This window comes from Diplotaxodon limnothrissa, linkage group LG11, assembly GCF_057381915.1.
Source record: "Diplotaxodon limnothrissa isolate DT_005_m linkage group LG11, D_limnothrissa_male_GT1.1, whole genome shotgun sequence".
Classification (NCBI taxonomy): Eukaryota; Metazoa; Chordata; class Actinopteri; order Cichliformes; family Cichlidae; genus Diplotaxodon; species Diplotaxodon limnothrissa.
In genome coordinates this window covers 18456726-18475571 of record NC_140606.1, presented here as the reverse complement: position 1 = coordinate 18475571, position 18846 = coordinate 18456726, and the positions used below count along the sequence as shown (strand labels likewise).

At 39.6% G+C, this 18846-nt stretch overlaps 1 protein-coding gene across 1 annotated transcript in view; it reads right to left on the bottom strand.

Moving 5' to 3' along the window:
* The window catches only part of LOC146622575 (focal adhesion kinase 1-like), a 65391-nt gene that overhangs the window by 27878 nt on the left and 18667 nt on the right, over positions 1-18846 (bottom strand). The window contains exons 4-22 of the mRNA XM_085366282.1: positions 18680-18846; positions 15725-15812; positions 15401-15480; positions 15144-15206; positions 14975-15029; positions 14474-14614; positions 14019-14096; positions 11620-11727; positions 10906-11023; positions 10461-10491; positions 9981-10051; positions 8924-8980; positions 3826-3923; positions 3435-3519; positions 3225-3325; positions 2766-2881; positions 2447-2547; positions 2229-2318; positions 1885-2089 (exon numbers count right to left, since the gene is read on the bottom strand). Coding sequence (XP_085222408.1) covers positions 1885-2089; positions 2229-2318; positions 2447-2547; positions 2766-2881; positions 3225-3325; positions 3435-3519; positions 3826-3923; positions 8924-8980; positions 9981-10051; positions 10461-10491; positions 10906-11023; positions 11620-11727; positions 14019-14096; positions 14474-14614; positions 14975-15029; positions 15144-15206; positions 15401-15480; positions 15725-15812; positions 18680-18846 — 1853 coding nt within the window. The remainder of the gene's footprint in view (positions 1-1884; positions 2090-2228; positions 2319-2446; positions 2548-2765; positions 2882-3224; positions 3326-3434; positions 3520-3825; positions 3924-8923; positions 8981-9980; positions 10052-10460; positions 10492-10905; positions 11024-11619; positions 11728-14018; positions 14097-14473; positions 14615-14974; positions 15030-15143; positions 15207-15400; positions 15481-15724; positions 15813-18679) is intronic.

The following is an 18846-nucleotide window of genomic DNA, read 5'->3' as shown; positions in this document are numbered from 1 at the left end:
TTTAAACAAGCCAGAAAAGAAATACCTAAGCTTGAATGAACAAAGAATCTTTCTTGGCACCCACAGACATTTTCACAAGTCAGACTGTCTGTGGTTAATATTTCATTTTGGTCTGATGTTAAGTCATCAAGAAAAACAGAAAACTACAAGACCACAGTATGTTTCAGACTTTCAAAAGTGCATCTACAGCGTTTCCTCGTTTGTCCCACTGCTAGTGACACTGCCGTGATTACAACAGACTGAGAGTGACACCTGCTGTCAAGCAAGTGTAAAAATACTGACGGCCCCAGTGGTGGTCCTCAGCCTCCTAGAAGGTGCAGCTATGGTAATCAAAGGTGCGTCTTGAGTTATAGCATTCAATAGATTCTCAGAAAACTTGACCTCTGATCTTGAGGTCACTGAGTTTTAAACGTTTCTAAAAATTTTAATAGATACACCTGTGGTATCAATTTGCAGAAAGTAGAACAGAAAAACATCCACTGGATTTCACAACACATTTTCACCTATAAATGACATAAAAGTACTTTTACCTTTTCAATGTATTCAGATTACCTATTGTTATTTTTTATAAATCCAGATGGCAATTGGCAATTTAAATTTACATAAAGGTTCTCTTTCTAATACGATAATGTAACAACTAAGTAAAATAAATGTGCCACTGCAGTCATTCTTCAGCTTTCTTCACCAATATCATTTAAACCAAAGCTTACTAAAAAGGATGTGGATGGTACACATGAAGTTGGGTAAAAAATACTGACGGATCTGAAATACAAATATTTGTGCTTCTTTGGATTCTGACCCTATATACATGCGTCCTGCCAGCTCACGTGCTGTAGGTGCCACCCTTTTTGTACAGCTGAGTCTACTCTAATAAGTACTACTCTAGTAAGAGTATTTAAGGCTAGAAAAAGGGGATCTGTAGAGCCGCAGAGCATTTTTGTTTCGCAGCTAGTGAGCTGTGTGTGGTGGCTGCTTACTCCTGCTCTGTGGGCAAGTGTGTGTGTTTTGGTGATTTAACCTTTTTGACTTTTCTGATTATTGACCAATTCCTGGGTTTGTTTGTTTGTTTTAACCTTTTTTTAAAGGTGACAGCAACTTGTCTGTTTCTTTCAGTTTAATTAGGAACAAAAATATTAATAAAACCTTTTAATTTAAGAATTCTGACTCCACATCTCCTTTTGTTTTTTTTTTAACCCGACACCTTTTGTGACTTTTTAACAAATGGAATATAACATGTTATCAGCATAACACCACGCCATCTTCAGACTTATTTACATCTGTCAGAAGTGGTGCCAGTGGTAAACCTGCATGCTGTTGGGCTCTGAGCACAGGTCCTGCTAAAGGACATTGAGCCCTCATGATACCATAACGGAGTCCAATCCTTTCATTCTGATTCAGATGGTCTGTTTAGGATTAGCCTGCTCAAGGTCATTGTAAGGTTCTGCTCCTCCTGTTCCTCCATGCATAAAGGAGCAGATACCGGTCCTGCTGCTGACGGTCCTGTAACAACCTCCCTCCTGGTATCTGCTCTAGATTTGAGACTGTGCTCAGAGACAAACCTTCTCAGAATGACACATATGGATGTGCCATGTCGCTAGAGCCGGACTACCTGTAACCTGAATGGTCTGTGGCCACCGCCACAGACCGTTTTGTTTTTGTTATCTCGATCTCTGAAGTTTAACTGACTATGTCATTGTCTTCATGACTGTTTCACTCATTTCTTTAGGGTTTAATTGAGACGTGTCTATAAAGTAATGATGGTTTAAGGTTCCTGCAGCATAGTTCATTCAAGCATTCAAACAAAAAAATCAATTTGCAGAAAATCCACACTCAAAGTGCCTCACACACAGTCACACACAGTCTCTCAGATCACACGCCACTGACCTCAGCTGTGTTTTAAGTTCATTAAAGCGTGGCCTCTTGCTGGGATCGTACGACCAACACTTTGTCATCAAGCTGTAGAGAGTAGGAGGACACTGAGGGGGCATAGCCAGTCGCTCGCCATTCTCTATCCTGCCTATGACATCGTTGTTCTTCACACCCTGGAAAGGCTTGATGCCATACATCAGAATCTCCCACATGCAGACACCTAAAGAAAGACAAATAACGTGAGTGAGAATGAGACAGCTACAGCCTACAGGGGTCGTAAAGCAAAGACACAAAGCAAGGGTAAAACAGAAGCAGACTGGAGCGGGACAAAACTGAAGCAGCACAGACTTAAAACATACCAAACATCCAGACATCACTGGCTGTAGTAAATCTTCTGAAGTTGATGGATTCTGGAGCCATCCATTTAATAGGCAATTTACCTTTAGATGCTGAAAAACAGAAATGAAGAAAACTGTGTCACACTTCACTGATCAGGTCTGCTATGAATAATAATGGAGCTTCTCTCTGCCGGATCACAAAGAAAGTAAGACAAAGGTGGCGATGCTTTTTTACATACCTTTATAATAAGAGCTATCCTCCATGTATCGCGACAGCCCGAAGTCTCCCAGCTTCACACAGTCAACCGTTGATACCAGCACGTTCCGCGCTGCGATGTCTCTGGAGACGTCAAAAAGGAATTAGAGGAAGAGAAAAACTCACTGATATAATTTTTTCTATTCAAATTCAGTGGTCGCATTCATATCTAACATGCGTTTTCTTTTTTGACAGAACAACAGTGTTTCAGTCCAGTAGGTGACAACGCCACCTACTGGAATTATATTTATTTAGTAATTATGAATATTTTGCTATATTATTTCTGTATGGCTCTTTCCTACCTGTGTACAAATCGTTTGCTCTCTAGATACGCCAACGCTGTGCTGAGCTGGTAAGAGTACAAGATGAGAGTAGCCAGATCCAGACTGTATTTCCTCACCTGAAGAAACGACCGAAGCTGTGTAGAAAAACACAGGGAGATACTATATAAATAAAGCTGAAACGAAACACAATGAGAAAACAAACCAGAAAGCATATACATGAGTTAATGTATAACACCCATAATATTTAACCCTGGGGAATGTGAGGAAATAACTGACAGAAAAGTGTTTATCATCTGATCTGTTCTTAAACAAACACACAACAGGGTTACAGGTCACGTCTCAAAAACTCTGATCTAATTTATAGTTTCCAGTTTTTAAACAAATATAGAAAACAGCAGGGCTCACATACCACATGCACAGGGATGTAACTGTGCTTTACACAGATGCAACTTATACATATTCTTATTAGTGTCATACCTCTCCAAATGTACAGAGCTCCATGATGATCCAGACTGGATTCTCAGTGATGACTCCCATCAGCTTCACTATGTGAGGATGATCAAACTGACGCATGGTCACTGTAAGAAACACAAGAGGGAGGAGTCAAACAATTCCCCAAAAAGAAACCTTTTTTAAAAACTATTTAGAGGGTACTATGATTTTACTGCTATGAGGTCAGCATCTTACGTGCTTCTTGGAGAAATTTTTCCCTGACACTGTCTGATGTTGAGTTTTTGCACGTCTTCACTGCCACAGACAGAGCTGGGTTCTCCTGCAGGAAACGCATCCAAACAAGCAAAATCAGCATCATTTCAACACCAACACGCACCATATTCACTGTCTGCTCCACAGAAGTCACAATCAAACTCTAAACAGTTTGCAGTTTTCACTAAAGGGCCTTTAAAATAAATACTGTTACCTATTAAATTTGTTCTACAAGACCATCCCTTTATGCTTCTCTGGTACAAATGCTTTGACTGTGCTATGTGTCGTTACTGTGATATGACTGAATCAGTTTAGCCTCTCTTGAAAGTGAGTGTGCAGAGAGAGCGCGAGAGAGCAAAGACAACAAACGTACCGGGCTGATGTAAATTCCTTGGTGGACGTCTCCGAACTGACCCTCGCCTATGCAGCGTCCCAACTCGATACGATCCCGCTGAATCTCATAGTCCCGCGCTGGATGCACAAAATAAACACGAACACACACACACAGATGAAAATGAACAGAGTAAGCCTTCAGATCAAAACATACACAGATTAATGTCCACACACTGGGCTTGCATTAACCAAGCTTGTCAGAGCACTTTATAGTATTTTTACAGCCTGTCTAAACAATCTGTAGGTTAAACAGCTTAAATACGCATGTTTGAGGTTAGTTTCAGACCGCACCATGGAAATAAATTGAATTCTGTCAGATGCAATATTTCAAAAATCTGACCTACTCTGACAAGCTTGAATTTATAAACAAGCTCACCATCAACAGCATGCAACAAGAGCATCAGCAAACCACAGCCAGACATGCCATGTAACACAGACAAACAGGAGCCAATTACAATGAGCATGAATTTCTATGTTGATTCAAATGTAATATGGATAAAGTCAGGTGGTATATGGTGAAAACTCTCAAAAGGCTCACAGGCCAACAGAAAACCTGTTGCTTTTGCTCGGGACGCAGATCACTGGAACTGTAGCAGCTCAATATTCTTTGTGTTTTCTGTCCAAAGTGGTTGGTAAAAATGAGTTTTTTTAATCTTTTGTTTTAGGTTGGTCTGTGAGATGCAGGCTGTTGAAAGCTGACGTTTCCTCATGACACTGCTGACCTGACTTTGTCCATGTAATAAGCTTATGAATAAAGCACACGTGAAGCCATAAAGGTCACTTTACTGTATTCTCTGCACTTTTATGACAATCATGGCTGTTCAAGCACATGGGCGACTTTTAGAGACAAAAGTTTCTGGGCAGTAAAACGTAGCAGCGATGACCTCAATGTGGAAACAGGCTGCATGAAAAAGGGAACCCTAATTATTGCTTTTGCTCTGTTCTCTGCCTCTAAATGTCACCCGTGTGGCTGACGCTTTCAAAAGTCCAGTGTTAAATAATGCAGTAAGACTATCCTGTTTGTTAGTAGTCTGGGTTTAAAATGTTCCAGCGTATAAATGTATGCATCTATTTAAAGCCGTCCCTCTCACTGCACTTACTCCTCCAGGCAAAAATTGCAATAAGGAGGATGCTCTGAATCAACTTGCCTGGTTACAAAAATATTTCTGAACGCCTGCCATGTTTCTGTTACTCTGAGCAGTGAATAGTGTTTTAACAGCGGTCGACTGTTTATATTATTATTGATTTTTCTGCAGAGTAACCTAAGCTCATTCTCAATTTGTTCCACCTTTTAAACACAGACAAAAACAAGATCCAAGTCCATTTGGGTTGTCTCACTTCTGAAGCTACCACCAGTTTAGCAGAAAGTCACAGCACATCACACATGAGCAGAGGGGTGTTTGGTGGTGGGGGGAGGAGGAGGGGGGTCAAATCAACAGGGTAGAGGTACAGACAGAAACTTTTTTTTTTTCAGTCACAAGCAAACGTAAAAGGGTCACAACAACTGTTATGGTACTTTTTCAATCATTACCTTGGTCTAGTCCATAGTATTCTGGGAAAATGGGTTAGTGATAAGAGACAGAAATAGCTAGCTGTGAGTACAGAGAGCCACATGTTGTTACTGGAGTCTCTACTAATTAGGTCAGTGTTACTTCAACAGCTGCAGCGAGTGTGAGTGTAACAGTGATGCTGATGGATTAGAGCTACTGTAAGTCAGAAACAGTGTTATCACATTAAATAACTAATAGGTAAGACAAATAGATAAAAACCTTCCACTGTATAACTGCTGCAGTGATTCATATGTTTTGGTGGTCGACAGGTTATTTAACTCTATTTAACCTTAACTGAGTAGCTTTTAATGTCTTAAGAAACCATATCAGAAAAAAACATCCCGGGGTCTTTAAAAAGCTGTTACTCAGTTTCAGGGTCAAGCTCCTTGCCTGCTTCAAGCAGATTATTAAAACTACTAAAACTGGGTTAAGAACTGTTCAACGGATTAAAACCTGGAAGGACAGCTGTGAAACATCACCAGAGGAATGTGGTCAGGAGAAAAAAAAATCTTGAATATGATGTTTAAAAGTGAAAGTAAGAGCATTTCCACACGCACAATGTGAAGAGAACTCAAGGGACCAGTGGTAGTGACTTGCCAGTGAAGCTAATTTGAAAAAAGGCTTCAGTTTGGTGGAGAGCACAAAGACTGGACTCTGGAGTAATGAAAAAAGGTCATGTGATCTAATAAGTCCAGGTTTACCCTGTTCCAGAGTGACGGGTGCATCAAGGTAAAAAGAGAGGCAGATGAAGTGATCCATCAATCACGTCATTGTTTTGCTTACTATAACAGTCCGTGGGCGCACTGTTATGATCTTGGGCTGCTTCAGTTGGTCAGGTGTAGGCTCTGCAACATTATGTGCCCAAACAATGAGGTTAGCTGGATCTACTGAACGACCTGACAATGTCAGGATTCACTGGGATCAAAGCGGGAAAGAGCAAGCCTAAACCCTGATAACAGTCTTTGGGATGTGCTGGAGAAGGCCAGTCCGACTCTTCCATCGTCAGTACAAGATCTTGGTGGATAATCAAAGGAACACTGGCTAGAAATAAATGCTGTGATATAGCATACAGGCCCGACAAGCCCACAGCACATGTCATCACTAGCTATATTAGAAAGGTGCAAGTTACAAAGCAAGCAACTTGCTAGCCAAATAGTGAACTGCTTGGAAACCTGCCGTTAACACAACCAAAATACTTATTAGCACACTCAAACTACCCAAGTACCAACATAAACAGCTGAACTTGACCTTTTTGGAGAAAAAAAACAAAAAAAGCTGAATGAGCCACTTGCAGTTCTGATGCAAACGAATGTTTCAATGCTTTTTGAGATTAGTAAAAAGCATTGCTGCTGTAGTTATTACTTTGGTACTGTGTTTACATGTGTAAGTCCAGAAGACTGAACTACAAAACTATAATTTATGAATGATCAAAAAGCAAAGCCATGTTGGGATTCAGCTGCATTCTGCTTACATGGAACGAGTGCTTACGATATTCAGGCAACATTTTATGGCAGCTTGAACAGGCAATTTGTCAAAACAGCTTAAAAAGAAAATACACTCCATCTTCCCATCCCACATTAAGCTGATACTGCCCGTCTACTCTGCCTTCTTATGCTGCCTATTCACCACAGCCACACAGCATCGAATTCAGCTTAACATGAGTCTTAAGCCTGGTTCACAGGCATCGCTCAGCAGCAACAGCAGCACAGCAGAACCTCTTCATATATATTTCTTATTTATTCAGCAATGTTTTAATTAATGCAAAGAACTGTTCAGCCTCCATGTATGACACACAAGGTCAGACAAATGCCTACGCTGATGTCTCATACTAAAAATATTACCAGCCTTTCACACTGAGTGCTATCACGGGAGGAATCAGTCATTTGTAAATGTTCACTAAAAATGCAGACAATGCGCGCATAATACGTCAAAAGAATCTGAGGAAGCTGCGGCTCTTGCCAAATCTTGTGGGAACTCGTGAAAATAAATATAGACTGCGAGTGTAAAAATACACACAGAATATGGTCGAAGTGGCTTCCCCCTTTTAAATAATAATAATAATGTGACCACGGAAAATGTGATCATTCACACAGGAGTCTGACCAGATCAAAAACCTCTTGGAACATATCTAACTGCACTCAAATTCATGCTTTAAAATTATGTCAAACAAAGGAATCTTTACATCAGGTCTGCAAGGTGACTTGATTTAATTTCAAGTGCTGGGTAAACTATTTAAGAATAAAATAGTGTGCAAACGTCTTGAGCTACCCATTTTTCTTTATATTGTGCTTCCAATGATCCAGACTTTCTTGTCTGGGTGATTTATTTATTTTTTATTTACTTTATTTTATTAAATTGTGGGCATTAGTTCTCCAGGCTTTTTGAAGGTCTGACCTATGAATGATTCAAGCATAAAAAGGCGCCCAACTAAAGGGATGAGCCAGTGTTGTGTTTACACAAAAACACAACTTGATCTATTACAAAAACACAAAATTTTTTCCATTTTATTAGTTGAATCGATGAACGATAGTTGAACGATAACACAGTTTGAGAGGTATATAAAAAAGAGAGCTGTTAGCCAGAAACTTTGCATATATTGGTATGGTGTGCAGTGTGACTTCAAAAAATTTGAGGAAACTGGACAAGTTGATGACAAAAGAAGTGGCCTAAGCATATGCAGCTAATGAGCAGTTTTTTAAGAAAGCAAGCAAAGAACCTCAGAGATCCATGAGACCCTTGAGTTGAAGCCTCATGAGAAATGGTGTCAGTGGAAGGATGGCTGTAAAGATTCTTAAGGGAAACAGAAATAAGGGTGAGGTACGCCAAATTACTCAGAAAACTGACTGAAAATCTGTGACAACAGGTCTGATGGAGCGATGAATCTAAATGTGAATTGCTGTTGATTTTTTTGAGATAGTGTAGTAGTGAAGAGTAGACAGGAAAGCAGACAGAGAAGACGAGGAAGAATCCTGTATTCAGCCTTGCAGAATATATGGTCATCCTGAACTACATTAGCACCCAGTATTGCTAGAGTCTTTTTCACCATACAGCACCATCTGAAAACTTGTATTTCCATGTATGCATGTTTCAATAAATCACCGCTCCCATTTTCCAGTTTCAAATCACAGTATATACAAATGAAGGGGTGGCTCAAGACTTTTGCACAGTACCGTATACCAAGACAAATTAAATAAAATACAAAGATTTTCACAAGTGAACGTGTGCTACAGTAAAGAGGTTCCTGACTCCAATCTCATCCAAATTTAACTCCAAAATTCATCTAAAATGCCACCACACTCAGACAACATGCCTGTTCATGGCTTTTAATCTTCATCTATAATGAAATCAACAAAAAGAAACGGTGAAGTAGACAGAGTGTAAACAAAGTCCCTCTATAAAATGCCTCTGATACAAGTCTGACACGGTCCACTGATAGCGCAGACACAAACAGCTATCACTGCCTCGCCACTTGTCACTTTAGCTGCCCACAACATTTATGGGTATGTGTATCAGCGTATGTCTACTTACTCGAAGGCATGGTGTAGGTGTCCTCCTCGTCTATGATCTCAGCATAGTCGTCTGTTTCTGCAGAGCAAAGAAAAATCAGGATGAGAAAAAGAGCCGAGAACAAATCAACAAGTTCTGAGCTGATGACAAGCTTGCATCTAAAAATCACTACAAAGTTCTCGGTATCAATGATTTAACTGTATAACATGCCACCATGTCTAAGACCTTCCAACATCACTAAATAACTGAGTCCGGTGAGCACACCTTCACCGAGACAAAGACTGCAATTTGCAACATTAAGAGATGCACCATGATCAGAAAGAGCTACCTTGCCAAAAGCCCGTCACCATACCCGACTCCAAACACATGCACAACAACTGAAACGTTCGTGTACTACAGTGTGGCCTCACACAAGGAGTGACACGGAACAATTGAGAGGGAGAGAGAGAAGAGGAAAGGGGAGGGATGGAAATATTCTTTCTTTCCAGAGAAACAAGCTGGAGAAAAACAGGTTTAGTCATGGAGAGAACTAATACAGAGTCGAGCAGGGACAGAGAGAGTTAGAGAGATATTCTCCACACATACGGCAGCCTTAATGAAGATACAGAGCAGGAATTCCACTGTTACTAATGAAGGAGGTTTAAAGAAAATGCAGTTTACCATCGCCACTAATGTGACCTGCAGAAGCCACAAGCAGCATGAAACACAAACACCGGGGGAGAAACATGGAGAGAAGCATTAGTTTTACCGTTAATGGTTCTAAAAGGTCTTTTTTAAAATGTCATTTTAAGTACACGTGAATGAATCTGAAGTCAGTCGACAGCCTGAGCAGAGACAGAGTGACAGTGACTAAAGCTCTCCACCAAGACATCTGGCCAGACAAGGACTCTTCACTGCGCACACAGATGAGGCTTTATGTGGTAACAGCACTCGCACACATATCTGTGAACCCTTTATCTAACTCTTAGCCGTCACTGTCATTCATGACATTTAGAGCAGAGGACAGAGAAGCACAGTGACAGAGGAGAAATGGACTGGCTAGCAAGAGGAAACACGACGGGGGGGGGGGGGTTTATACCTGAGACGCAAACTGCTCGAGTTCGTACTCCGTCCATCCGCTTTTCCATCCGCTTCTCATGGTTTGAAACTCTGGACCAGAGAGAAGAGAATTATTTTGGGGATTTGGCTCACATTGTCTTAAGACAGAATGAGCTGCTATTTGCAGCTACGAAGACAGCGGCGCAACGAGGGAAACGAAGAATCCTCCCACATCCTGTCATGTGTGCTTCTTCAAGTGTCAAACATTAAAAACCAAAAAGTTTCTAAAGTTTACAGAGAATATTATATTTACCTTATAAGCAATTCAAGAATCCATGGATTTGAGACATGTTTATGCTCACTTTAGTTTCAGAGTCATAACAAAATGCGTGAAACCCATAATAACCACCCAATCAATCAAAGAAAAGATAACAGGCTCCACTGGTAAAAGAAGGAAGAAGATAGCTTGTTTTCACTTAACACAGCCCTGAACGAGCATAAAACAAATTAGTAGACTTACTTTGGTATAGATGGCAGAGCTCTGTCTCCCTCTGCAGAGACAAAATCCACAATTTAATTGGTCACAGAGCAGACTGACTTCATGCTAGAGCTACGATTTCACAATTTCTTTGTAGCCATAGCTATTTTTAGGAAACACTAGCCAGACACCATCTGGTTAATCAAAGCGACAAGCATAAAGCCTCACTAGTCACAATCAAGACTCCACCTCAGTCTGAGAGATGACTTGACAGCGATTTCAATGCGGTACTATTTACAGTGTTTTCTTTTTTTTTAAGCTACTGTTAGGATAGAAACAATAGAAACATGACCACAATCATCATCTTTGCACAATCTTACCGCTACAAAGCTACAAAAAACAAGCAAACAAAACCCAAACAAACAACAACAACAAAAAAGTGAAACATTAGACTATAATATAAAATCTGCACAGCTGAACGTCATACCTTTGTGGACCCTGACGATGAAGGAGTGAGTAACTGAGGAGACGAGCCGACAGTAACCGTCAATCAAGTCGGCCATGTTTTCTGCCGTAGTCAGCAATGCTGTAGTGACAGTGAGGGGCTATACACACACACCCACAGAAGGATTAGTGTAAGAACGGGACAGAGAGCTACTTCACAGTGACACAACGAGGGCTTTATTAGGAAGAAGGCCTCCTATTAGTGCGTGCACACACACACATACAGTCCCATATAGACACATATCCCTGCTCCAATACTGTGGCAGTGACACGTTTTCTGTAAGCCTGCTGCAAACACACAGTCAATATGAAACTCAGGCTCCTCTCCTTTTTCCTGCAGCTCACCTAGTTTTTCATGCGTTTTAATATAACTTGAACTATTATGTTTAAGTAATTCTATACACAGTCTATTTTATAAAGTAAACAGTGACATTAGCATTCATCAGCTGGATGGAAATAATCTCTGTGACAAGTGTGATTTCATCAGCAGCCAACACAAGCAGGAAAACAACATCCACTTATTGGCACAGAGACTTTGCATTATATGCATTTTCAGTGAGAATGTACATGAGCCACATGTTTGAGAGGAAACGCATACAAATAAGTGTAACTCAAATTTAAACAGCAATAGGTTATATTTCACATTGTAACACACACAGAGAGCCAGGTGAAGAGTATACAGGGTGTGTGTTTTTACCTCAGGAGCTCCGGCCACATTCAGCTGCAGCATGCCTTTCCTGTCCTTCTCGTCCAAAGCAGAGTACTGGATGGACTGCACCTGATTAAAGTTAGCTAAGTGTGTGGGCTGCAGAGACAAAGGCAGAGTCACAGTCATTAAATACATCTGGAAATAGTCAAAAAGAATCTTTAGATATTTAAAGCCTAAGAATTATAAGAAACTATTCTGCATTATATCCTGTAACGTTTCAAGCAAAAATGAAAATGGATGTCAGTCAGCTTGTAGCACTGGATTGTATTGTCTACCTCAAGTTTCTAACATTGCTTACTACGAAGCACAGCATCAGTGAAACACGTGGCATGTGAACTAAGTGAAAGCGTCAGAAATATGACTGCTGCACTAAGCAAAGAGGAGCTTTCTCAGCGTCAAACCATGTCTAGACAGAAGGTCTCTAAGGAGGCTGTGCACCGCACTCTAAAACACTTTACAGAAACTTTAGGCAAGGCAAGGCAAGGCAAGTTTATTTGTATAGCACAATTCAACAACAAGGTGATTCAAAGTGCTTTACAGAGACATTAGAAACAAGAACAAATAAAAAGCATGATTTAAAATTGATTAAAACAAGCAAATAAACTAACTAACTAATTAACAAACAAACAAACAAACAAAACAGTATATAAAATCAAAACAGTATCAGCTGTATCCAAAGTACAGGCAAAGTGACCACAACATCAGAAGATCAATACATCAAGTTTGGTTCACTGACAGATAGAAAAGCAACTTCATAACAGACATTGCCTTTAAAATATTTAAAAAAAATGCAAGACTCCAGTCAGAGGAGTAGTGCAGAAAGAAGATTATCTGGATCTCTTCTCATCTGCACGAGTTGAGGTCTATAAACCGTTTCTCAGGAGGGGAAACACAACAAACGCTTGGTTTGGCATTGGAAAAACTCCTACAGTATTTACTCAATAATCAAACGTTTGACATGACTGCAGTACCTCACTTTAGCTGCACAGCGTAGGCCTACTTACATGAAGGCATGGTGTAGTAAGGATGTGCTGAAGAGAGTTATTATAGTTGTGAATTTTCTAATTGGTTACTATTTTTATTAAGCTTTGACTTTCTGTCTGTAGTTTAGTTTCAGTTGATTGTTTGTTTAGTTTAGTTTTAGTTTCACTGTTTTAACAGTCTTTTTTTAAATATTACTGTATGTATAGAACACACCAGAGGTAGGATTTAGGAATATCAGTATAGGTATTAAAATAAAAAGACATAACTTTTTGAAAAAGGTTGACTCGCATTCTTGTAAATATCCAAAGTCTCAATAAACGTGTCCATTAAAGGCTCAAGACAAGTTGTAATAACAAATTAACAAGGACTAAAACTAAGTCTTTTGTTTCTATATTTTTATTTTATTTCAGTTTTCCCACTAACAAAAACATATTAGGTTGTTTTTGAAAAGTTTATTGTTGTTTTTATCTTTGTTAACTAGAATGCTAGTTTTAGTTTTAGTTTAGTTTTAGCTAAATATAAAAACATTGGTGCTAAAGCAAACAAAAATATAGAGAAGAACACCACAGAGTGTCAAAATTCAACTTTGAGGGTGTTTTACTGACTACCCTGTGAACAGGGCGAAGCGGCACTCCATTCCTCAGAGATATGCTAAACCTTCTGGTTTCAAAACAAACAGACATTTTCAGCGTGTGACCTCAACCCCATTAATAATTTAAGGGGTTCTGAGAGAGACAAGAACTTCTTAAAATAATAGAATTGGACGACCTTGAGTCCACATTAGCCAGAAAGCATCAAGTCATTAAAGCAAAAGAAGTGTAAATAAACTTTTTGCTTAAAATGTGAAGTTGATCATTTATGATTTATTTTTTTTAAAAAAACAAACATTAAAGTTAAATCTTCACTTGTGGTCTCAGATTGGTGCTTTTTAAAAATACATTTTCATTAGTTATATATTCTTCAATGACTGCCTATATTTTTACTTACTGCCAATAACAGTTAGTAATGTTATCACAGCTAGAGGTAGAGCAAGTCATCTACCAACTGGAAGGTTGGTGGATCAATTCCCCGGCTACCATAATCATGTCCTTGAGCAAGATACTTAACCCAATGCTGAAAACTGTTCTGTTTTCCTAATCCAACTGTGATCTGCATGCTGTTTCCCAGCTTTTTCCAATCTAACTGTCTTTTCCGACCTATTCTAACTTGGACAAGTGAGGAGATGAGAAAAGAATGAAAGAAAGGAGGCAAACCAGTAGAGGGCAGTATGGTGAACTGTTACTGTGACCTTACACCTAAGGCATACAGCAGTACACAGATGTGCTGGAAGCCTTCTAAAGAGGCAGGAAAAATACAGAAGTAATGCTAACTTTCTGTGGTGAGTTGTCTGTGTGTACACTCACCGTTGAGCCCTTATCTGTGAGGTAGCTGATTCCTTCCTCTGGTCCGATAGCTAACTCTACTGATATTACCCAGCTAGACTAGAGGGGGAGGAGAGACACAGTGCAGAAATGTAAATTTTGACACATAGCTCATATTTCATCACATCATGTACTTACACAAATTTTATAAAAGCTCTAATATACTCCTTTGTTTTTGATGTCTAATGGCATTTATAACAGAGTTAGGTTTGAAGTTAAAGTAACTGCTGCAGAAAATAAAGTAATAAGAAGAAATACTGACTCTACAAGACCTGAAATAAGTAAGTGTGAAAGCGAACACTACCCCGTGCATGATAAAGAAGCTCTAGCCTCCCACCTCATGACTTTGGCTATATTTCAGTGTATGGCTAATACATTAAAACATGTCATTATTGATCTTTACATGTAACATTATCTCAATGTACCGAGAGTCCTACCCCTAAAGCGCATTTGAAGCACTCCTTGTCGAAGCGGTAGATGGGAGAAAGTATCTCAAAGAACTTGTGGATGCTCTGTTCATCATTGAGGTTAGCAAACTGCTTAAAGGTCTGCTGGATCTGCTTACGAAGAGCCTTCGGCTGATAGAGAGAGAGAAAAGGGGAAGGACAAAACACTTAAAAGAGTAAGGGCTTTCTGGGAAACAGCTGAGAACAAGCCAAGAAAAGCACAGCACACAACTGACAGGCCCCACTGTGAGTGACAACAGGAAGTTTAACTTAATTCCAGACAATCTGACTGATCAGACATTTAGCCAAATGTCCTTTCAGTCATCGGGTTTGTTTCCCTGCCAGTCACCCAAACAGCCTGTCAGCTCTAACTCAGCCGATACACAAAGCAGGAATCAGATGCAATTTGTGCTTTGACACCATTGTTACCAGGAAGTGGGTAGACAGTTAGTCACTAAGTGGGTTTAGATTATTATATTAGTTTAATCTCACCTTAAGGGAGTCAAGGAGGCTTTTGGGGAAAAACCTTCTCAAACCAACATCTTTCCTGAAATGAAAGAATAGTGCCACAACATTTTTCTTTGGACTAATTTACCTCAAAATAAAAACATTTTGGAAGCATACACTCAAGACAGCATGACATGACATAACACAATCTTACTCTAGTAGCTCGTAGTTTGATTTCTTATCCAGTGCGTTGCCTGGCATCTCTCTGAAGAACCGCCTATATAATTCACAGAAAAGATTAACATATGAACAGGATCAACAACTAGCCTCAAGTATTCAGGACAACTTCTACATATGGGATTTAGACAGATTTAGCAAACACACATGACACACTCAAGTTCATTGTGGTTTGAAGTGTATCAAATACCAAAACACCTGTAATGTGTGTGTGTCTGATGAGCGCGTTCTCACCTTATTTCCAAACAGCCCAGTTTCAGTGCAACATCTTGATCCACCTGGTCAGCTATGTGTTGCATGTAATCACTCTTTACCTGGAGAGACACATGGTGTGGCAGCAGATTTTTAATAAATATAATGAGCTAAGGACTGGAAATGTCTAATAACAGCATACATATTAGATACGACGGGCATCTTTTTACATGATTTAAAGACATGTCTGCCTCATTTGGACATAGCAGAAATGAGGCAATCATACAGAAGACAATAAATGACAGAAGTCACTTAAGAAAACCAGACTAGTTTTCTTTCATTCAGTATCCTGTTGTGTGGCCTCACCTGGTGATAGAGGTAGTTGAGAGAAGGTTTGTCTTCAGAAAAATGGCTGAGATAACCTTTAGGAAAGTACCGTATCCGCAACTCATACCTGAGAAAGACAGCAACAATGTTACCAAATACCAAATACACACACACATGCACAAACTCATAATCAAAAATGTGCAGTATCCAAGCTCAATAGTTGCCTGAGGACTAAAAACAGAAGGAATAAGCTCTCTCTCTCACACACACACACACACACACACACACACACACACACACACACACACATACACACACACACACACACACACACACACTTACTTTAAAAAAAAAGTGTGTCTGGACAAACTACAGGATCATTAAAGCGATATTACTTGATTAAAAAGACGCACTGATTTCAAAGCATACAGTTTAAAATTTTAAAAATGAGGAACTTAACATGTCACATGACATCTACTGTGACAGATTGAGGCTAGCAATTTAACAGCGGTTTGTCTCTAATTGACTAATATCTGTTGACTTGGAAACTGCTGTGGTTTTACTAACTGATAAACACCAACGTTTTATAATGTACCTTACGGTGAAGTTAATTACAACTGTTATATTCATCAATGGGCTTTCAAAGAATCTGAAGATTTTTTTCAGGGATAATGCAGAAATATCTAAAAAAAAAAAAATGCATATTTTGCATTATGTTTCATGCCATCAAAATGAACTTGAGTATTGCCTGATGATAGAGCGTTTTGAATTAGAAATTCTGCTTTCTGTGAAGATGGAGAGGTTAAAGTATATGTCAGTGACAAAGCAGCACTGATGCATCTGGTAGCTTGCTTGCTTTTCTCAGTCTCCGTCACTTCAACAGGATGGCTGTTTGCCAACATGTGCTTAAAACTGAGTCTCATATTTGAAATATGTAGCCTTCTGTACTCACTACATTATGTCTCGTGGACTCGTATGACCATAAAGAATAATGAGCTTCCTGCAGTTACACTTGCCAATAGCTATGTCACAGAAGCACCCAGATGGGCCATCATTGTTTATAGTGATATATTATCTAATGAGTGACATATTGCAGTGACTACAGGGGAGAGAAGTGGGTCAGGAGAGTAATGAGCTCCAAACTGCTCTGATGTTACAGGACTGTGGTTAGGTAGCAAAGAAAATCAAGGCTGAGGACTGAATGAATAAAACATGATTGTTCTATAACAAAAAGGGAATATGACAGAGGAGATAAAATGGTGTGTTTAATAGAAAAGAGGGGAACGATGTGAAGGATGAGAGTGAACAGTGACTGAATGTAAGAGAGAGAATGAGATAAATCGCACAGGGAGTGAGAAAGGAGTGAGATAGTCGGTTCATCCCCTGGGCCACTGCTGCTGTTCTAACAATAGCTCGGCAGCAGAAACTCCTGTGGGCTTGCAGCTCTGCCGCCCTCCAAGGCAGAACTGCAACAACTGGCGGAGCTCCTCTGCTGTATGTCAGCAGTGTGAACAACTCGTTCTTGTTGAATTCATTTAAATTTAATGAGTGGGTGTAACACATCACAGCAGGACAAAGGACTGAGTCTTAAGGAGAGTTAGTAACAATATCTACATCATCCACCCAGCACCAGCATAGTTTGAATCCAGGCTATAATTGGACAGAGATGTCCTCAAATAAGCAGCGACACAGAGACCAAAATGTTAGGCAGGTGCATCAAATAAATGAGAAGAATAAAACTTTATTCATTTTAATATAATACTAGGAAACCACGAGTGCCAAAAACATATCCTCACTGCATGCAACAAATTCACCTTTAACAGCCCAATTTAAGTTAAGTTTTTCCTTTTTTTACTGCTTGTATAAGTAGTTTAAATAGTGATTTTAAGGTGCAGTGCCTAGTTTACCATTAAGTGATTTATTGGAGCCCATGTGTTTGCAGCAGTCAGTTGCAGCTGTTTATTGCAATAACGTCAGAGACGAGGTGGTGTCATTTTACTTTGGTTTCTGACATTATCACAACATTAAAGAAGGAAGGTAGCTACTTATTAAACCTATGCATATTTATAGACAAGCTTAAACAGCAGAGATACTTTCAACCACAAGTGAGTACTGGTGCTACTTTAGGTATCCATTGATCAATATATCCTCATGCAAGACTGACATTACTGGTCAATCACAGGTATATTGGAGTCACTGTACAGGCTGTACAATATGGATAGATAAATACTAAACGTTATGCAGAAAAAAAACATGCTTGGGTTAACTTAGAAATGTGTCATCACACTGCTCTGAGCAGAGCTGCTGAATAGAAACTGGAGCGGATTCAAGCAGTTACGTTGTTAACAAACTCTGAATATCTTAGCACGGTGTGCAGTTTGCCCTTAAAAAATTTTGAGGAAACGGGAAAAGTGAATGCCAAAAGAAGCAAATGAACAATATCTAAAAGCATTTCCTTAAGAAAGACTTGACACATCTCAACTGAAAATCAGCGGCAATTATCATATGAAGTGATGAATCCAAATTTGTTGTCAGTGTGTACAGATGAGATGAGGAGAGAGGTATGACAGTGACTGTTTACAGCCAACCAGTGAAACATGTTTAAAGCTCTGTCATGGTTTGAAGCTCCATTTCAACCAGTGGTGTTCATGGAAAGATGACTGAAGAAAAGCACTGTTAGATATTGATCCACCATGGAGCACCATCCTCAGTGGGTGGGCAGGTGACCATATGCTGTGTGGCTGCAAAGCAGTAGGGCTGGGTTTGAGTCCGACCTGCTGCACTTTGTCTTGCCCTCTCTCTCCCTCCATGCTTTCCTGTCTATCTACACTGTCTCTATTGAATAAAGGCCAAAAATAAATAAAATTAATAAAATGGCTCTTGCTTATGTATATTTAAATTTTACTCTATAGTATTTGTTAAAAAAAAAAAAGTTAGAATAGTCCGAATGAGCAGTGGGAGCTAAGCACAAAACACAGAATCTCATAGTTTTACCTCCACTCTTCTTGCGGGTGCTGTTTTTCATATTTCTCCCTCACATGAGACACACCTAAATCAGGGTGTAACCAATGGAGAGCGTCCGAGCGCAAGTGGGTCAGGCGGAGCCCTAAAGAGGCAACACAGCGCAGTTTGTGGATCTCTGCTATCTTCTGGATTACACC